Raw genomic sequence first — 21891 nt, 5'->3', positions numbered from 1 at the left:
TTCCATATCATCTGTCAGATCTGGAGGGTCACTGCACTTGCGATCGCTTCCCTCGTCCTCCCCACCTGCCCGACCTCTAAATTAGCTGTCATTAGCAATGTCGACTGAAGAGGCGCCCTTTGCTGGATGGATCCTCTGTTCCTTTTGCTCCTGACAAATGGGAGCTTTGCCTGCCCTTATCTGCTGATAAGGCCACCTGATCCAGGGCAGGCTGTGTCTTATCGCTCTGTGCACTTCAGCAGAGGCCACGCCAAATGGAAACTGAAGAGCGCTCAGAGGATTGGCTTCTTATTGGATTGAAGAGCCTGTGTCAGGGAAGATTAAAGGGCTCGATTCTTCATCGCGCTGCAGGTCATGCAGCCATTTGCCCCAATGCAAAGCTGGGGTGTAAAACACGGCCGTGCTGTGTCTATTTTGCACCCACTTTGCACTGGTGCAAATGGCTGCAGGGCAACCAAGAACTAGATCTGTCAGAGAGAGCAAACTGCCTCCAGGCGGGCCCGCAACACCCTGACATCAATCTCTCTCCCTGCCAGGCCTCCCAGCTAGGCTCACAACAGATCAGTCTCACATCCATGTAAGCTCACTCCCAAATCCCAGATTTCACTGCTGGAGCCAGGGCCGGCTTAAAGGCAATTCACCCAATTTCCCAGAATCGGGTCCCATGCCAAAGAGGGCTCCGCACTCGCGCCTAAGGGGACCCCGCTCCGGGAGTCTTCCGCGGCATTTCGGCGGCGGGGGGTCCTTTGGCACCACGGAAAACCCAGAGCGGACCCCTCCCGCAGCCGAAGTGCCGCCGAGTGTTCCAGTCGGGCCCTGCGGGCCATAAAGCCGGCCCTGGCCGGAGCCTACTCTGGTCTGAGTTAGCCCCACCCTTTGCAGCTTCCTGCTGCTCTGTATAGGGGAATCAGCCAATACCCTGCTCAGGTGCGTGCCACCTTTGGGACTACAGTTGGCAGGCTTCCCCTGTTACAAGCAGGGTCACCCGGGGGGGGGGGCAAGTGGGGCAATTTGCCCCAGGCCCAGCAGGGGCCCCCACGAGAATATAGTATTCTATAGTATTGCAACATTTTTTTATGGAAAGGGCCCCAAAATCGCTTTGCCCCAGGCCCCCTGTAGCATGGCTGACGATCATTTTAACAAACTGGGCCCCGATCCCTGTTAAACTCTTTCTCCCACTGGTAGTCCAATGACTCACCCACGGGAGTAAGGGATACTCAAGAGAGCGCAAGGATTTGCAAGGTTGGACCTTTACCATTCAGACTGAAACAGGCCCCAGTCTCATTTATCCTAAGGTCTCTTTACATGGCTGTGGCAGTATAAAGGGGTTTCAAAATGGGTGGAAATCCTTTGGCACTGCCAGACACTGGTGTAAAGGGGCCTTAAGTGTAAGTGAGGCTCACACCCTAAGAACCACCCTCATCCAATTCGGGAGGGCAAAGAGGAACCAAGCAACCAGTTCAGCCAATCAAAAACTAAGCAGCGCCACGCACACTTTGAATGCTTGCAAACAGCTGATGGAACAAGAACCGCGTTGCTGAAATGAGCCGGCTCAAAATTTAGAACAGCAAATAAATCTCGACAAAATTGTCAGAGCTCAAGAATAAAGCTCTTGGACCATGTACCTCCATTAGGTTAGTCATATAAATGATTGGCTGTGTCCTAAACTGTGAGGTGGTCCTTGGAGGGAGGGACTGTCTCTCTGACCTAAGTCCCTGTGTAGAAGAATTTTACTGCCTCTCGGGCAGGTGGATTATCGACGGCCACAGAGAGACCCCTCCTCTCGGCGGAGCTGGCGTCTACTCTGATGCACTGTGCGGCAGCGTTCCAAGTGTAGACAGGGCCTCGGTGTCCACGAGAATTGGGCCCGGCGTTTACATTGCATATCACAGCTTCCCACGTGGGACTTCGGTTCGGGGGCCGCCCCCTCCCTCCCCTCTCTGAGGTGATTAAGTAGTAACGAGATTCGGCTTTAATCGTCTCAGCCATTTTAAAGTGCAAGGATGGCACACCACGCAGCTGTTCTCCGCCACGTGAGGCTGCTCAACCCCTCGGAGACTTTGTCTTCTGGGCTAACTCGCTCTGCCTCTGAGCCCTCCTGGTCACGTTGCCAGGGTCTCCGAGAGCTCCAGCCTGCTCAACGGCAAATCAAATTACTTCAGGATCAGCGCGAGTGTCATCGCCAAACTCCATGTCTCTTTCTGCTGCCCGCTGACAGACTGGGGGGGTGCGGTGGCGGGGGGGGGGGCAAGCTTAGCTTTGCTGCATGATAAGGATATCTTGGCAGCCTGAAACTTGTGCTCCCAGGAGCTTAAATGGAGAGCCTCTGGCCACTCTGGCTCTTGCAAGGAGAAAGAAATTAAAATGCCCCATGTGGTCACATTTTTAAGGGGCAGCTTCTCCCATTGAAAGGCACTTCATTCTGTCTAGTGGCAGAACAGCTTAGCATCTGAACAACTGAGTCCAGGGCTCAGAAACCAGACAGGTGGGCACTAGATAGATAGATAGATAGATAAATTGATAGGATCAATGATATTCAACATTTTTTCATGTGCAGACCCCTAAACGTTTTTGAATGGAGGTGCAAACTCCTTTGGAAATCTTGAACATAGTCCACGGACCCCCAGGGATCTGCGGACCACAGGTTGAAAACCACTGGATTAGATAATGGGGTATGCATGGGGATAGCTAGCTAGACAGAGGGGTGTGTATGGGGCTAGATTAGACAGATAGAATTACACACATGAACTGAGAGTGAGAGATTGAAATCGGCTCCTCCCCTCTGCAAAGAAAAGGTTTCTTGAAGAGCTGGGCGAGTAACTCCCGCAGCAGCTGGTACGTCTTCTCACGACTCCAGGCAGGGAGTCGGCTCCGCTCTTATTTCGAGTCATTCCCGCCCCGAGCAGTCGCGTGGCAGCCAGGCTAGCTGTGAGAACGGCCACAAATCCCCAAAGCTGCCCCAACGGCGTTTTGTTCTCAAGTCCGCAGAGCAAACCCCTCATCCACATTGAGGCCCCTTGGCGGGGCTCGGGCAGCACAAAGAGGCCTTAAGGCCCAGGTACATTTCACTTGGTGCCCAATTTCCAGCCCCTTCATGCTACCAGAGAAGCATAAAGGGGCCCAAAGGTATCTCTACCCCGGAGCTGGAGGTGAAATGCAAAGCTCAGACAGACATGCCTGCGCCATTAGTAAGTTGTTTGGTAGACACCTATACACACGAAATAGGTTCACAGAAACTGGATCTGTCCGTGAGTGATTCTGCTACAGGTGACTGGGTGAAATTAATCTGAAAACTTGTCTGTGTTACAACACTGCCTCTTGGGCTGCCTTCAGGGATTGAACCCAGAAACATGGATCTAAAAGCGCAAGTTTCTAGTGTGGTGGGCAACCTGCGGCCCTCGGGCTGCATGCAGACCATCAGGGTAATCCACTGGTGAGCCGCGAGAGTTTGTTTACATTGACCGTCCGCAGGCACGGCCACCTGCAGCTCCCAGTGGCTGCGGTTCACTATTCCCGGACAATGGGAGCCACAGGAAGTGGCACGGGCCGCAGGGTTCTTTCTGCCAGAAGCTGGGAATGGGCGACAGAGGATGGATCACTTGATGATTCCCTGTTCTGTTCTCTCCCTCTGGGGCACCTGGCACCGGCCGCTGTCGGAAGACAGGACACTGGGCTAGATGGACCTCTGGTCTGATCCAGTAGGGCCATTCTTATGTTCTTATACATGGACTAATCACTAGAGGGGGACAAAGAGCCAAATCTTGTTATGGGTTACACTTGCAATGAATAATGCGACCAGCTCTGGGGGACTATTTTAGAGGTTATTTGTATTCCAAATAAAACTTCATTACTTCTTAGCTTATCTGATCCCATTTCTCCAGCCTTCAAATAACAATAGACACTGAGCCTTTATGGGACAGAAAAAGTCAGTGACAGAGGTGGTTGGAAAAAATGGAAAAATGATTTGGCGAAACATTTCAAACTTCTTTCCATTTCATAGGCTTCAAGATGAACTCAGTTTTTTCATGAACTTTTCCCATAACACTTATTTTTTTACTCAAATTGTTCTTTTACCAAAACTGCCATGTTTTTCAGGCTTTCGGTTAACAACATTTTTCCGATCATTTTGAAAATGATTTTGGAAAAATGCAGGAAAATATATCATGGAAAGTTTTGTGAAAGTGAGGGAAAAAATGATACCGGTGATGAAAAGTTTTGGTTTTGAATAAAAAGGTCATGATTTGACCCCAAAAAAAAGTTCACACACAAAAAATGAAGAGCTTTATTTAGAGGTTTCCATTTTGGGCATCCACAAAACATCGTGCCAGACTCATCCCCTGTCTAATTGTTTTGCCTCTCACGGAGTCCCACCACGCATGAATAGGGCCAATACCATGTTGCAATGGCTGAGGACCTGTCATGGCATGCGGACAAACTACAGCTGGACTAACTAGGTACATAATGCTACCAAGTCCAGATCTTTCACTCAGCTCCGCTCATGGTGGCAGCATTTCACACACTTCAACCAGGTGTCAATGACCACATAAGACGCACACCCCAAGGAAGAGTCAGGAGCTATGATGATTTGATGTGGTGTCATGTGTCAATCAACAGCCTATAGACACGATGCTGTGACGTTTCAGTACGCGGTGATGGGGTCGCGGCTGAGTTTGTCTCTTTGGACCAACTCAGCACTGGCAACACTATTCAGAGTGACCAATAATAGGGATATCTGGGTCAGATGGGGCAGAGAGGCAGCTCTTGGCCATGCCTGGAGGTCTGAAGCTGGAAAAGGGGGAGAGCAAAGAAAGCAAGGCCTGGCAGCTCTCAGCCCTCTGTGAGAGGAAGCATGGGCCAGTGGTTAGGGTTTGGGAGACTTGAGTTAAATTCCCTGTTCTGCAAACAATGTCAGGGCAATTACCCAAGATTAACAAACCCATCTCTGGCAGTGTCAGAAATAGGACCCAGGAGTCCGGGATCCTCAATTTAATGACTAGGTTATACTCCCTCTCCAGAAGTAGGAACTGAAAACTGGGGAGTCCTGCTGACCAATCCCCACTTCTTTATCTACTAGACCCACCCCTCCTTCTACACGCTGGAATAGAACCCTGAAGTCCCAACTTCCAGTGCATAGTTCTAGCCACTAGCAAAGCCCCTGACATACAAAACCATCAGTTATCATTATCCTGCCATTCAAGTCTACCAACCTTACAGTGAAAAGGAAAGAAACCCAAAACCTTTCAACTATAGATAAGCAGACAGGCTGGGATTTACATGGGCCTGACCCTCATCTAGAAGAATTAACCTTATAAGACTAAGAGGGTAATTAAATCTCATGCTTCAGGGCATAAGCTGATCATCAGAGGGGTCAGGAAGGAATTACTTCCACACACAGTACTGCGCTATCAGAGGATTTTTTTCCCTCCCCTAACGCATCAGGCACTGGTCTTTGCCAGACCCGCTTTGATGGACTAGTGGGCTGATGTGTTATGGCAAATCTTATCCTATCCTCTAATGTCATTAGTGACTATTACTGGCTCTCCTCTCTTGTGTTTGGCTTCTACACTAGGGCTTTGATTCTGGTCTCACTGATCAATGGTAACTCCATTCATTTCAGGGGATCTCCTAGCTCGGCAGGCAGGACCAGAAACATGCCCACAGACTCTCAGGAGAGCTCAGTGCAACATGCTAGCCCTGAGGTTGCAAAGGTGCAGATCTGGTCGGGCAAGTTCCCTAGAGACAGACACAGCACAAGAGAGGAAGATTGCTCTTGTAGCCAAGGCAGCAGACTAGCTCTCAGGAGACCTGTGTTCGCTTTTGACTTGGCCACAGACGCGCTGGGCTTTGGATCAGGGCCCCAATATCTTGGAGTTCCTTACACAGCAGAGGCAAATGATTATTTATGAATTAAGTTTGCACAAGTAGCAGAATCATTGGTTATTCCCCAGAGACCATCCACACAGGTCCTGTGGCCAAGGCTCTCGAGCTGGATTCAGGGGATCTGGGTTTAATTTATGGCTCTGCCACAGACTCTCTTGTGTGACCTGTGATGAGTCACTTAATTACTGCAGGCCTCAGGTCCCCATCTGTATTTCCTTGGTCTGTCTTTTCTACTCAGACTGTAAGCTCTAGAGAGCAGGGTCCATGTCTTACCACCTGTGTGTGCAGCACCCTAGCAAAATGGAATCCAGTCTAGCTTAAGTCCTTTATGTGCTACCGTAATACTGACAGATCAGTCATCTTTGAGAAAAGGGTCAGTGACTGGGAACGCTTTGAGACTGTAAGCTCTTTGGGGCATCTGTAATGTGTTTGTACAGCTCCTAGCACTACGGGACCTGGACTCGAGGTGCTACTGCCATATAAATGTTAAATAACAACAACAATCCAATAACCTAGCTAACTGCAAGGTCTCAATGAGGTCAGGTTCTGCTGTGAGCTAGTAGCGCTGGTATGCAAGCAAGCATGTGCATAGCAAAGAGCACACATGACGCGCACACACACACACACACACACACACACAGAGATGCCTGTGCGGAGACATCCCACATGCAAAGCAGCTTTAACTACATTTCCAGAGGCAGAGCCATGACATGAAAGCACATGCATAATTCAGCAGCATCAGATTCCTTAACTACTAGTTTGCAACATGAGAGAGGAGAGATTCTCCCCTCTCTGAACCTCAGGAAAGCTTCTGTGGAGACAGAGATGGAAATTTTACCAGCTGAGCTGCCACAATGCATGGGCTAAGGATGCAGGGCAGACCTGAGCTTTGGACTGAAGCCCGTTTTCCCCACCCCGTCCCAGGGAGAATCTAACATTCGGAGTCAGCACCGTGCAACTAGTCTGGGCAGTTCCTTAGTCACGCTATGTCCAAAACGCACCCCTATGGACAGTTTAGAATAGATCAGTGGTGGGCAATCTGTGGCCTGTCAGGGTAATCTGCTGGCGGGCCGCCAGTTTGTTTACGGTTGCTTGGCCGCCCACAGCTCCCATTTGCATGGCAGGCCGCAGGTTGCCCACCACTTGAACTGAAACAACAGAGGAGAAAGAAATGATGGAAGGAAAGTGGGACCTTTGTTAGCACCTAGAGACCACAAGTGAGATCAGGGCCCCATTGTGCTAGGCCAGGGGAGGGGAAACTACGGCCTGTGGGCCACATCCGGCCCACGGGACCATCCTGCCTGGCCCCCGAGCTCCTGGCCCAGGAGGCAACCCCCGGCCCCTCCCCTGCTGCCCCCCCTCCCCTGCAGCCTCAGCTCGCTCACTCTGCCATTGGTGCGATGCTCTGGCCGGCCTGACCCGGTGCTCTGTGCTGGGCGGTGGCAGCACCACGACTGTAGTGCCACCAGCCACCGAAGCTCCAGGCAGGGGTGGGTAAGGGGGTAGGGAGTGGGGTGGTTGGATAGAGGGATGGGGAGTTTGAGGTGGCGGTCAGGGGGCGGGGGTGTGGATGGTGGTCGGGGAGGAAACAGGTGGTTGAATGGGTGCAGGGGTTCTGGGGGGCAGTCAGGAAGGAGGGGGGGTTGGATGGGGCAGCAGGGGGCAGTCAGGGGACAGGGGTTCCGGGGTGGTCAGGGGACAGGGAGACGGGGTGGTTGGATGGGGCAGGAGTTCGGGGGGAGCATCAGGAATGAGAGGAGGGGTTGGATGGGGTAGCGGAGGTCTGGGGGCAGTCAGGAAACAGGGAGTGGAGGGTGGATGGGGCAGGGGTCCCAGAGGGGTGCGGGTGGGTGATAGGAGGTGGAGGCCGGGCCACGAACCCCTCCCCTAACTGGCCCTCAGGCCAAAAAGTTTGCCCTCCCTGTGCTAGGTGCTGTACATACACATAGAGAGAGAAAGCCCCTCCTCTGAAAATCTTACAATCGAAATAGACAAGGGCAGGAAAAGGTAGCATTATTATCTCTGTTTTTCTGATGAGAAACTGAGGCCTGCAGACATTAAGTAATGTGACCAAGGTCACACAGGAAGACCGTAGCAGGGCCAACAGCAGGCTGCAAGTCCCAGGAGCATGCCTAATGGATAAGGTGTCTGACTTTGGATCAGAGGGCTGTTTGCTTGCATCTGATCACAGGTTCAGCTGCCTAGGTCTCAGCTAGGGCAGTAGCAGATTCTCCATCGCACAAAGCCTTGAAATTGGAACGAGATTTCTTTCTAAAGCTACACTGTAGCACTGCCGGAAGATAAAGGGCTTGATTCAGGAATCCCTGGCTGAGTTTCTAAGGCCTGGACTATGCAGGAGGTCAGGCTACAGGAACATACTGACCCTATGTGGCCTCAAAGTCCATGAGTCTTCAGAGTGTCAGATCGGCACCCAATCCACTGGGCCACACTACCTGGGTGACTATAGAAATACCTAAATAGACCATGGGCCATATTCTGTGCTGATTTACGTCAGCGTAGAGCCAGTGACCGCAACAGAACTGAGCCGGGATCGGGCCTGCTTTCTTCTAGCACTTTGCTTCTTTCCTCCAAAAGCAGCTTCTTTCCTCTCGTCACGGTGCATCCTTGCTGGGCAAGGGAAGGAGAGGGGGAAATAATTGATTCCAAAGCCAGCACCGATGACCAATTAAACAGCCCTGCTGCTTCGTTAACTTCCTGGCTCTGAGAGGTTTTTGCTGGGTTTGTTTTAAAAGCCACCCGATACATTCCTTGATCATGCAAAGAACACGGTTCAAAGCGTGTGTGTGGGTGTGTGTGTGGGTGGGTTCTTGATGGAATCCCAGCCGTGTCAAATAAGAAGCATCCCCATTAGAAATATTTGTGATTACACTGGAAGGGTGGAGGGAGAACAAGATACCAAAAAAAAAGAGCTGCAGGAAAGATAAAGGAGCCCCTTGACTCACCCCCAGGCAACCGTTCCAGCCAGATGTTCTCAAGCCCTCAATTGTCTCTCTTTGTATCAGACCACTTTGTGTTTTTATTGTAGGTAACATGTACATGCTGCACTCTCTCTCTTTTTCTTTTTCCATTAGCCCTTTATAGTAGCTATAAATCCCACTGCCAGATTCTCTTCTCATTTTTTTTTTTTTTTTTTTTTGTCGTCCTCATGCTGGCTCCCAAGCTGCCTGCATCCCTCCTGCCGGTGGTGCTGTGGCAAAGCAGGAAGAAAGGCGGAGGAGAGAGGTACTACTGGGAGTGAGGCGTAACCTGGCGAACCGGGCCCAGAGCGGAGACTCTGGAAACCCGCACCGACCTCTTGGGTAAGTCAGTTTCTCTGTGGGTCTCATTTCCCCCTCTTTGTCTGTTTAGACTGGGATCTCTTTGAGACAGGGTTCTCTCACACTGTACGTACGTACAGCACCTAGCGCACTGGGGCCATGATCTCAGTTGCTCTTATATTATCATAACACCTAGGAGCATGGACCAAGCCCCTATGGTGCTTGGTGCTGTACAAGCACAGAACAGACAGTTCCTGCCTTATCTAAGCATCCATCTACCTTTGACCTGGGAGAGGTGTTTCCCCCCTCTGCTTGAGCTAGCACCTAAAAATAGCAGTGTGTCCGTCACAGCACAAGAAGTAGCTTGGGGTAGCCATCCAAGTACGTACCCGTCGCAGACATATTTTTAGGCACCAGCTCAAGCCAGTACATCTACGCAAATCACACCTCCCATCTCCAATGTAGATGTAAAAACCTAAGCCCCAGGTGGCCAGGGGTTTATTTCCCCCCTGCACAGAGGGCTAGCACAAGGCTTAACTGAGGCTGCGCGGGGGTGAGCTTCGCCGCTAAATGAAGACCTGGTGGTTGAAGTGAATGGGCCCAGCCCCTACTCCACCCCAGAGCTGTGGCAGCGTGAGCAGCGCAGTTGCCAGCACTGCCAAACCCAACCATTTAGAACCCTCGAGGCAGGCCCCTAAAATCAGGAGACTGGCTTAAAAAATGTGAGATTTAAAGAAAAAAAGGCTCTAGGCTTCCTGGTTTCTGAGCCTTTTGGATCACACTTGAGTCACGTTCCCAAGCTGTTCTCTGCAGTCATGAGAGTTAGAAACGTACTTTTAAAAAAAAAAAAGACAAAAGCTAATATTCTCGCCTCATCACCTGACTCCAGGAGCTGGAGCTTTGAAGAAAGCACCAGGTATTATGAGACTTGCAGTAAAATTGCAGCCATTGGCAACCCTGGGTAGAAGCTCCTGTGGGAACCAGACTGTCACAGCTGTCTTCTATTATTCTCCACCCAACCTTCACAAGCTCAGCCGAGAAAAGCACTTCACGAAGGTGACAGGCAGGCAGGCAAGAGAAACTAAGTCTGACAGCTAACATCCCTCTCCTCATTCATTTTTACAACCTCTCCTCATTGTTATTTATTTATTCAATGGTAGCTAAGAGGGAGTCCCGGCTTGAGATTCTGCGGTGTTAGGCACTGTACTCTCCGCCCCAAAGAGCCAGCAATCTATGTATAAGATAACAGACAAGGGATGGACTACCCCCATTTTACAGCTGGGGAAACTGAGGCACAGAATGAAGCAACAACTTGCCCAAGTTCACCCAGGAGGACAGCTGAGAATAGAACCCAAGTCTCATAAACCCCAGGCCACTGTGCTGTGCAGGAGGCCACGTCACCCTGGTGTTCCTTTGTTACTAAATGAGATGGGGAAATTAGCTATTAGAGTCAAGTACGATAACTTTACTGCTTGGGAAATTGAGGCACAGAGGGATTAACTGTCTTGCCCAAGGTGAGTCAGTGCACAAAGCTGGGAACCAAACCCAAATCTTCCACATCCTACTCCAGCACTTTAATCTCAAGACCTTCCTCTCAACCATCTTACCACCAAAGACTGGCTAAACTCACAGAGCATATTGCAGCTAAAGCCCTCCTCCACCGGTCAAACCCCCCGGCCCCCAACCTACAGCTCACTTGGACCCTGGCCTTTGGCAGCAAATTCACTCTTTCCTCTCCTAAAGGGTTATAAAACAGGGCGAGCGCAGGCTTTCGGACTCCAGGATTACTAAATATTTTCCATTCATTTTAACTGTGAACAGGGCTCCAATAACCGGCTTTATATATGTTAGAACCTCCCGCCCATGTACGGCATTCAGCAACCCGCTGGCATGCCAGATAGCTGTGCTGCCCCAATATAAAAACAGCTCCAGCTCCTTTAATAATCACTAATGCACCATTTCCTGCTCGTTATGGAAATAAACACTGCCCTGAGCAAGCGGGATACTTTCAGAAATATCCCCTCCCTCCCCCTTTGCCCACCCAAGTGAAACTTTAATAAAGAAAACCTGCAATTTTCTATTGTTTCACCAAGGAACAATAAAGCTCCTGGATGGAACTTGCCTGCAGTGCTAATGGTTTTTCTTTTAGCAGCAAAAGCCCTGCTGCTGGGTGAGGAATGATGAGGAATCTCCCATCGAGTTCGACGGAGAAGCTACAATCACTGATTGTAGGCCCAGAGATGAGACGGGAGACCAATTTCGGGCTGCAGCTCCATCCGCAGGTGACGGCATTTGGAGGTGAATGTGCATGATGCACTGTTTCACCTTTACGCCTCACGTGTCTCTCCAATCGGCGAACTCTTGACATTTTTCAGTCCAAGCTGGAGCCATCAGACCTTGTCCCGGGCTAAGAGCACCCAGGTGGTGAGGTCCACATTGCAAGACTGGAGGCTGGCTTTGAAAGGAAGGCAAAGTGGCCCTCAGAAGAAGCAACTTACTCATTGCAGGAGACATAGGGACTCAGCAGGGCTGCCCAGAGCAGGGGGGCAAGTGGGGCAATTTGCCCCAGGCCCCGGGCCCCACAGAGGCCCCCCCACGAGAGTTTTTCGGGGTCCTTCACTCGCTCTGGGGACCCCTGTAAAACTCTCGCGGGGCCTGGGCCCCCAGAGCTTCCTCCGCTCTGTGTCTTTGGCGGCAATTCGGCGGCAGGGGGTCCTTCTGCTCCGGGATCCTCCGTTGAAGTGCCCCGAAGACCCGTGGCCGGGGGGGGGGGGGGGGGGGCGTTCTTCCATCTCAGGACCCGCCGCCAAAGTGCCAGGTCTTCGGCGACAATTCGGCAGCAGGAAGACCCCAAGCCCCCTGAATCCAGGGACGGCGCTTCCATTTAGGTGACCTAGGCGGTCGCCTAGGGCACCAGGATTTGTGGGGGCGGCAATTCGGCGGCAGGGGGGTCCTTCCGCGCTCCGGGTCTTCGGCGGCAATTTGGCAGTGGGTCCTTCACTCGCTCTGGGACCCACCGCTGAAGTGTCCTGAATACCAGGAGCACGGAAGGACCCCCTGCTGCAGAACTGCCGCCAATGACCAGGAGTGCGGAAGGACCACCGCCTAGGGCTCCAAAAACCCTGGTGCCGCTCCTGCCTGAATCCTTTGGCGGCCCTGGGATTCAGTTCCTTGTTCTGCTACAGCCGCCCTGGGTGACCTTGGGAAGTCACTCGAAGCTAGGCTCCTTGAAGTTCTCAGCACTACGGGGGTCCTATTTTCCAAACAGCCTATCTCTGTTCTGAGCTAGTGAGGTCCTTATCCCGTGGGTTTCACCATAGCCTGGACGCACCTTCCAGTCGTGCGTGACGTGACACGATTAACTGCTGCCCTTCGGGCCCTGAAAACAGAGCCAGATTTTTAACAGTGCTCAGTCACTCGACTTGCACGTCCAGAGTTGGGGAGCTGTCTTTGGAAAATCTGGCCCCAGCAGTCTAGATCTCAACTCAGCCCTGTTCTAGCCACTCAGCTAAACTTCCTCCCAGCACTGGAAATAGACCAGGGCTTTTATTTATTTATTTAATGTGCTTCAGAGGCATTTCTTTTAGAGAAAACATCATCCCACGGATTGCCATCAAGACAACAAACCCACTGGAATCCTTAAGGACAGAACTACTCAATAGGGTATCCGTCACGGTGGGTTAATTTTAAGACCTCACAACTTTGAGGGTGTTCCCTGAAGATTAGGAAAATTCTGCTGCAGCAGTAACCCACAACTTCCTCATAGCAGCCCACTCGAAGAATCTCCAATGCGAGCTACAGAACTGCAGGGCCGCTGGCAAGTACAGCAATCAACATGGCATGTTGCAGATCGGGGTACGGGGTACGGTTTGCTCATTATAAATAAGAGCTGCTCCTCTTATTTGAGAGAAAGAGAGGGAGGCCTGGCTGATTATCTGATCCCCATTATCTGATCCATCCTCCTGCTAGTGCAGACTCATCCCCTGTGAGATTGTTTTCCTTCCCCCATGTAATCTCGACCATGCCATCCACACTCAGGGAAACTGACAATCCCCCGCTCATCGGTTTGAGCAGAGACAGTGCACTCTTTTGGTGTTGCAGGGACACTGATGGATTACGGGCAGATCATTATAGAACCCGACACCCTCACCCGCAATCTGTGCTCAATCCACCGGGGATATACAGTGTTACAGCTCCAAATTACAGATCCTTGGCTCTTCAGCTCAGGTTGCAGCACAGCGGATGCCTTTAGGTCGAGAGGTCTGCAGTTCAATCCCCCGTGTGCTGGTCAAGATATCACCTGGCACATAGCAAGCCAAGCCCAGGGTCACCATAAAACCCAGGCAGAGCCAAAGGTGTATCACACTCATGCCCAAAATCTTGCAGCTGCTAGGGTATAGATTGGTACTCCATATGCACACCATGGGCCTTATCCTGAAAAGTGCTGATGGGGCTACCCAGAGGGTGGGGGCAAAAACAGACAGTTCTCCCCCCCCCCGGCCCCCGCAGTTCACGCTGCCCTCCAAACTGAGTAGCGTTGCAACCTGGCGTTCAGGATCACAGCAACGTCCCTCCAAGGGGCAACTCCCCCAACCTGAGTGGGGTTAAAACACTGCATGCCGGGTCACAACACCATTCACTGAAATTTGGCCCAATAGCCCTTCCATCATGGTGGAGGAGCCTCCAGGCTAAACCCAACTGGGCGGGGTCACAACCCCCAAGGGATGGGGGGAAAGGAGGCATTTTTCATCTGGAAAAAAATGTTTCAATGGAAAAGCTTTGTTGAGCTCTAAGAGGAGAGCTCCAGCTGCAGCCTCTGGCCTCTGATTTCGCATTAATGCACCGCTATTTAGTAACGCCACTGCTTTGCACCGAACTGAAATGCTTCTCTAAAACTCCCCAGGCACAAACCTGCTGGTTTACTCCCTTAGAGCTCTTTTCATCTGCTGATCTCAAACACTTTATAACGGTGCACACGTGCCACTGGCCCACATTTGCCAAAGCGACTAGTGATTCTGGTTGCCCTGACTTGAGACACTATAAAGGAAGATTTTTCAGGAAGCAGATGCTCTGCACTGTCTGAAAAATCAGCCTTCTTAAGGTGTCTCAGCTTGGGCAGCCAAAATCGCTCTTCACTGTGGAAAATGTAGGCCATTATCCTCATGTCACAGATAGGGAAACTGAGGCACAAATAAATGGGAGTTTGGTCTTTGAGGGTTGGGGGAAGAAGCAGGATCAGCCCTACAAAAGGTACCAAATCAGGAATTACCGACCTGTCGATTTCGCTCATCCGTGATCCGCTGGATCTGGATCTTTTTCCTCCCCATCTTCTCCGGAAATCCTCACCGTATGGGGATGACTTTCTTGTTCGGGGGAGGGGAAAAATAACCCTGTTTTAAAATGTTTTCATGAAAGAATTTTTTGTTATGTAAAAGTTTTTAAAACCAAAACCAAAAAACCAACAAAAATCCGGGTTGCTTCTTTCTCAGTTCATGTTATTCTGCCGTCTGGTTAATTCCAGGTGCTTTGGGCCTCCAGGGGCTGCTCAGAAACCTAGGGAAGAGAGGAAAAAAGGAATTAAAACAATTTTTTCAAGCAAAGCCTTCCTAATGGTTTTTGTTCATATTACCATAGCCCCTAGGGGTTCAGTCACAGACCAGGACCCCATTGTGATAGGGGTGGCACAAACAGCACAAAAAGACAGTCTCAACCAAAGCATGGTAGCACCTAAGGACCCCAGGAGGTATCCAGATGCCACAGTGCCAGGTGCTGCACAGACGCACAGTGAGACACCATCCCGGCCCCGAGGAGCTTGCAATCGAAATAAATTCACCACAAAAATAAAAGGACTCCGAGCAAAATTCCTATCCAGGACAAACAAAACTGCATTAAGATTATCTACATCAACTCTCGTAACAGAAAGCAGCTAATCATTCTCTCTCTCTGTTTATACCGTGCCCGTCACCGCTGTATCTGAGTTCATGTCTACACGACAGACGTGGCTAGCACTGTAGCACCACAGTGCAGACGCTTCCCGCATCAACGGAAGGCGGATTTCCATTGCTGGAGTGAGCCCACCTCTCCGAGAGGCAATTGCTAGGTCCACGGAAGAATTTTTCTACCAAGCTTGTTGCACCTGGGAAAGTTGGAGAGGGGAGGGGAGGAAAGCGGACTCAGTTTAACTACACTGCTCAGGGAGTGAAAGGTCAACCTAGGCCTTGCCGAAACACTGCTTGAACTCTACTATACTATACAGTGTGTAGACGCAGCTATTCTGGTGTAAAGGTGCCTATGCTGATAAGGTCATTTCCATACAGGAAGGGGACTAGGCTATATTGGTGCATATATTCATACCTGTGTAAGTGAGGCCGTACTAGCAGTTGCACTGATATTACAATATCAATTTAAAAAATCACCCCCTGAACCAACAGTTATACCAAGACACAACCCGTGTCTAGAGCAGGTTCCACACTGCCTAATTTAAACCTGATCTGTTTGTCCAGCCAAGGTATTTCTTATATCATTGTCTAAAAATCTGGGCAGCCTGCAGACAAATGAAGATTCGGCATAAATTCACCTGTAGTGGTTTCTTATGTTTAATTATTTATTGCGTGAAAGGCCAAGGGGTCGGGACTGAGATGGGGGCCTCACTGAGCCAAGCATTGTACAAACACATATAGGATTGCCAACTTTCTGCTTTCTGAAAACTGGACCCTCCTGCCCTGCCTCTTCCCCCACGGCCCCAGCCACCTTCTCCACTCCTTCCCTTGAGGTCCCGCCCCCCTGCTCCCTCCTATCCCCTCTCCACCCATCACTCACTGCTCTCCCCCTCGCTTGATTCTTTCCACTTCCCACTCTCCACCCCAGCTGGGCTCCCTCTGCTCTGGGGCTGGGATGGGAGCTGCAGCCCGACTGGGAGCCTGCTGCCTTCCTGCCCAAAAGATGCAGGTAGTAGGCACTCCTGGCTGAGCAGGGGCTGGTGAGGGTTAATGAGCCTGCATCTCCCCCACCTCTGCCCATGCTAACTGGATTTTTTGTGTCCAGTCAGTATACGGCAGACAACAGTGCAAGAGAGGCAGAACTCCTGGGGCTGATTTTTATTTACCATAAGGCCCCTTTACACCTCTCCAGCAGCCGCAGGACAGGGCAACTGTGTGACCTATCTCTTGAAATGGAGGTTTCTGAATGGCCTGTGATACTGCTCATTTCAGACTCTGTCACGTATCACTGTCGAGGGGGCACTACTGGCTCACCGCCTGGCAGATGACGACACTGTTAAATGACTGGGTCTGTTGCACGTGCGCTGATGAGCAGCACCAAGGAGCCTTACAGCGAATGGAAATTTCACTGACACCAGCACATATTTATCCCCATTTTACAGAGACGCAGAGCGATTCACGACCAGCTTTCCAGAAGTCCTCCGGTCTCAGTCAGGCACCAAACGGAGCAGCGTAGAAGTGGATAGTAGATGCTAAGCCCTTTTGAAAATCTGTCCTTTATTAAGTGCCTAACTGGGAACTGAAGCACTTTCGAAAATAACCCAAATCACAGGTGCTCAGCAACTCAAACTCCGGCTGCAGGTTGTGCAGCAAGGCTGGGACAGAGCAGGGAAGTGAATCCAGGGTCATATCTTAGCCACAAGTTCCACAGTTCTGTTGAGACAGCAGAGAACCATCCTGGGCAGACAGGAAGCATTTTTGTACACATGTGAGGATGGGAGAAGACAGCCATAATAAACCAGTGAATTTCTGTTCGTTTGTGACATTCTGAAAAAGCAGTGGGGGGGGGGGTTAAATCATGAGAAGTCAAGTGGCCGGTCATTAGCCTGGTTCATTTAAATTCTTCGCCGCTTTCCGCATGAATCTTCAATGTTGCATTTTTTAAAAATATCTGTACCTGAACAGCCCAAACCAAGCTGACGCAGAAAGGTGTTTCTTAAGGGGCATCAGAGAGAAAATTTAAAAAAGAAGCCAAGCCAGCCCTGGAGTTTTTCTGTTATTAACACTCGTTGGATTTGGAGTGCTCTGATCAATCTGGTTTGATGTCTGTGTTTATTTAAATCCTTCTGTTTAAGATTCTGCCCTCAGAAAAAGCAAGCGCAGAAATCTGGTGGGGGGAATGCGAGGGGCAGATGTGTTGTCATTCTTCACACATCATCAAGCAAGGGAATCCCGGCTTTAAGTACAAAACTCAACTCATTCCTAATTACAAAACCATAACAACAGCTAGCTATTCCTCCTACTCTAGGAAACCTGGGATCCAGTGTGCAGCACCGCATGCAATAAAGAGACAGGTATCAGCTGTGACATGGAGAGGAAGGATTTTGGGGGTGGGGAGCACTAGGCTGTAGGTAATTTGGGCTGTATTCCCAGCTCTGACACAGACTCCTGAGTATGTCTCTATACTAAAGTCACAGGATGTGACTGCAGCTCGAGGGACATACCTGCGCTATACAAACCTGCCTGGATCCCTCAGTAATTACTCCAGTAGCGAGATCCCCTGAGTTGCCACCTGCCACAGCTCTGCTCCCCGAGCTAGCTAAAGTTTGCCCAGGTATGTCTCCATGAGCGGCAATCACACCCCCTGACTGCAATGTAGGCACACCCCGCAAGTCATTCTGGGCCTCAATTCCTTGATCTGTATAAAGGGGATAATTGTGCTTCATTGGTTTATTCAGGCTCTGATCCTGCCTTCGGCAGCACACAGGCAGAATGCTGCCGCAGGGAAGTCAGAGCATAAGGCAATCGGAGGCATTTTGAGGTCCCTGAGCTCACAATCTTTTGTGTGTTTATCCTCACAACATTCCCGTGAGGCAGGGCCATGCTTTCCTCTCCATTTTATAATGGGGAACTGCGGCAGCCCAGTGACTTAACCAAGGTGACACAGGAAGTTTGTGGAAGAGCAGGGACGTAAGCCCAGGTCTGTGACTGCTGCTCGTCCCGCAGCCCACCCTGCCTCTCCTCTCCACACTCAGTGCTAGCCCTGAATCTCGCCTGCTAAATGGCCCTGGAAAGAGACCTGAACGGCAGAAATCTTTTCAGAGGTTGTTTGGAAGAGGCTGAAGTGACCCAGCAAGGCAAAGCACCAAGCTGTCTAGCATTACAACCAGCCCCAACGAGACAGCGTGTCTCAGCAGGGAGTGGGGCTAAGCTGCATGCAATAGGATTTCAAAGTTGGCAGCTCTTCATTTTTCTACTAGGCTGAGCTGTTCTTGCTCGCCACATCAACCTTAAAAGCTCTTGGCAGCTTCTTTTTCAGCCCAAGTGTTAGCTCCCTGGATGGGTTTTTCAGCCCCGCACAGTTCCTTCCTGTGGACAGTAACAACAGCAGGACAACATTTTTCAAATTTCAACTTTCAGGATTATAATTTTTCCTTGAAATGTCATGTTTTGGTAGGGAAAATGGGGATGAAATTTGTGCCTCTGCTTTTCCCTCTGCTTCTTTTTACAGGGAGCAAGAAAAACAGCAATAATAATATTACATTATATTACAGCAGTGACTTGAGGGCCTGGATCAGAATCGGGGCTCGTGTGCTAGGTGCTGTCCAGAGATAAACACAGTCCCAGCTCTTTCATCCTAAAATCTCCAAGGATTTCACCAATACAGTTTCAGCCCTATCACACACAATGACAAAAGGAAATATTATTTTTTTCTCCACACAAAGCATCATTAACCTGTGGAACTCATTGCCACAAGATATCAGTGAGACCAAGCAACTGATTCACTTCTCTAATGTACCAAAACTATGAAGAGAACCTAGGAATGTTGATTCCTAGGCCCCTGCTCTGACACTAGACCATACTCTCTCCCAGATCCAGAAAAATACCCAGGACTGCCAGTCCCCCTGTCCTAATAACTAGTCTACACCCCCAAAAGCTAAGCAATCCCAGCCTTATAAGCTTGCCATGAAGTTTGCCAATTTATTTCTTCTGCCTCAGTTACTTTAATTCTGGGTAAAAGGGTTTATATGTACATCTATAAATCACATTTGCTAATAATGCCATAAAAAAATGGCACAGTAGCAGGAATTGGCTTCTTTGTCGGTCCTATTGACTCAGGTATCAAAGCTTACGAGGGGGAAGATTTCTTCTTTGAAACCCACTATTCATTTTCCATGAAAGACGAACACTTGGATGCTAAGACACATGTATTCACAGGAGGCCACAGATACAAACAACAAAAAGTTCTTTTTACCTCCCCAGTATCAAGGTTCTTTACAAGGACAAATGGTATTGAAATGACATTTAACAGCTGAACCAAGGTTTTCTTTCTTTCACTGAAACATACGCACCTTTCCTGTTGCCGTTAATAAACAGCAGTGCAACTGCAGTTGTCTGGCAATGGAAGAGCGGCAGCAAAAGGGAAGTGGGACTGATATGATCATGTGAGATGGGGGCCCGCTCTATATGATGATAAGATAGGACATGCCATATGGGACCATTCAAAAAAGAACTAGTTAAGTTCCTGGAGGACAGGTCCATCAATGGCTATTAGCCAGGACAGGCAGGGATTGTGTCCTTACCTCTGTTTGCCAGAGGCTGGGAATAGGTGACAGGGGATGGATCACTTGATGATCACGTGTTCTGTTCATTCCCTCTGGGGCACCTGGCATTGGCCACTGTCGGAAGACAGGATACTGGGCTAGATGGACCATTGCTCTGACCCAGTGTGGCCGTTCTTCTGACCACTAGCTCAGTATCCCGCTTTCTGCCACATCAAGATAAATCACTGGCCCATCAGCAGCCCACCTTCTGCAGCACCAGATCAGACCATGAGGGTCTCTAGCCAAGTAACCCACTTCCTCCTACATAAGATCAGGACAGTGGTCTAGCCAGCTAAGAAGAATGGGCTAGAGAGGTGCTTTTCCACCTGTGGTCCGCAGACCTCTGGGGGTCCCGCAGGCTATGTCAGAGATTTCCAAAGAGATCTGCACCACCATTCTAAATTTTTGAGGGGCCTGCAAATGAAGAAAACAAGCTTGAAAACCACTGGTCTAGAAGATAAAACTTTCAGCTAGTCTGCTAGGAGATCTGTCCCATGAATCAGCCCCCCGGAGGAAAGTGAAAAAAGTGGAGTTGTTTGGCTTTTTCCCCATTGAGTTTAAACAAAGAGTTCGATTATTTTTTTTTCTTTTTTGGTCAAAACATGAAACATTTCTACTCAAAGCGTATTTGCTATTTTAAAAAGGGTTTCAAAGGAAATTTTTCATTCAACTCAAGCCGGCATATTATTAGCTGTTTATATCACAACAGGAAGGATCCTGGCGCTGGAAATATACATAATGGACCTCAGCTAGCGTGTATCAGCCTAGAAATTAGGCTGATTTACAGCAGCTGAGGATCCGAACTAGTAATTAATGGGGAGGGGAGCGATCTGCAGTGATTACTCTCTCATGGATACTTTATGTTGGTTCTTTGTTTTCTGCTTTCCTTCATCTGAAATACAAAGCATTCAGGCTGAAAGGGAGCTACGTTCTGCTCAAGGTGTATGAAATAACATAACGTGCTGCTGTGCAGAATCAGAGCTTTGGTCCAGGCAGCCCAGCATCCTGCCTCTGACAATGGCCAGCACCAGCTGCTTCAGAGGACGATACAAACAACCCGCTAATGTACAAATATGTAATAATCTGCTCACAAGAGAAATTTCTTCCTAACTCATGCGCTTTCTGTTCATGCCCTGAAACATGAGTATTTACATCCCTTACAAATGTTTAATCTTATCATATATAAGTGTGTATGTCTTTAATAAAAAGAACAAGGAGTGCTTGTAGCACCTTAGAGACTAACAAATTTATTTGAGCATAAGCTTTCATGGGCTACAGCCCACTTCATCAGATGCATAGAATGGAACATATAGTAAGAAATATATATACATACAGAGAACATGAAAAGGTTAAATGTCTAATCCTATTTTGCATAAGGCTACTGCATGTCTAAATAATATCCAGCAGCAGTGAGTTCCACATGTTAATTATATGTTGCATTAAAAATGTGCAAGTTGGCAACATTGCCCAGCTCTTTTCAAAACCAGGCAAAACCCTTTCTTTTCAAAACTCCCAAAGTCAACCAGAGTCAAGGATCCCTAACACCTCTGAAAAGCAAGTCCCACTCATCTGATGATGGGTACATAAATGGCACCCAAAATTGTCATATTTGAAGTTTTAGGCCTCAGGGTCTAATTCTGCACCATCAGAGTTAATAGGAGCTCCCCACAAATGTACTATTCCACGATTAGCAACAAGGTATTATTGAGGCCAAGAGTTTAGCAGAACTAAAAAAAAAAGATTTGGATACTGAAGTTATCAGAGTTACAGCAGGAGCAGTGGACACTTAACACTTCTGAAAATCAAGTCATAAGTGACTTGCCCCAAGTCCCACAAAGTGGCAGTGGCAGGGGTAGACAGCACTCCCCTTCAGGTATCATAATACAAGTCACCTTCTTGAACCACTAGACCATATTCTTTTCCAGAGCTGGGGATGGAACCTAGGAGTCCTGGATCCCAGTCTCCTGCTCTAACCATTAGAAAACACTACCTCCCAAAGTTGGAAGAAAACCTAGGAGTCCTGGCAATTAGCTCCTTCTTTTAATCATTAGACAACATGCCTTCCTGACCTGGATTAACCCCTACCCCCTACCCCCCGCCGGCATCCTGAGCACAGGTCCTTTTCTCTAACCACTAGACAACACTGCAGGAAAAATAATTTTTTGCACTGCTTCTGTGTCCATCACAAAG

General features: G+C 49.4%; 1 protein-coding gene and 1 long non-coding RNA gene across 17 annotated transcripts in view; both read right to left on the bottom strand.

Moving 5' to 3' along the window:
• Positions 1-21891, bottom strand: part of LOC127038114 (uncharacterized) — a 188982-nt gene that overhangs the window by 68224 nt on the left and 98867 nt on the right. The window lies entirely within an intron of this gene.
• Positions 1-21891, bottom strand: part of MEF2D (myocyte enhancer factor 2D) — a 177984-nt gene that overhangs the window by 64233 nt on the left and 91860 nt on the right. For all 16 annotated transcript variants that reach the window (XM_050930511.1, XM_050930505.1, XM_050930510.1 and 13 more), the window contains one exon: positions 14432-14711. In XM_050930511.1, coding sequence (XP_050786468.1) covers positions 14432-14485 — 54 coding nt within the window. In that variant the 5' untranslated portion in view covers positions 14486-14711. The remainder of the gene's footprint in view (positions 1-14431; positions 14712-21891) is intronic.

Source organism: Gopherus flavomarginatus, chromosome 20, assembly GCF_025201925.1.
Source record: "Gopherus flavomarginatus isolate rGopFla2 chromosome 20, rGopFla2.mat.asm, whole genome shotgun sequence".
In the NCBI taxonomy this organism is placed as follows: Eukaryota; Metazoa; Chordata; order Testudines; family Testudinidae; genus Gopherus; species Gopherus flavomarginatus.
The sequence above is the reverse complement of the archived record's forward strand: the minus strand, read 5'-3'. Positions and strand labels throughout refer to the sequence as shown.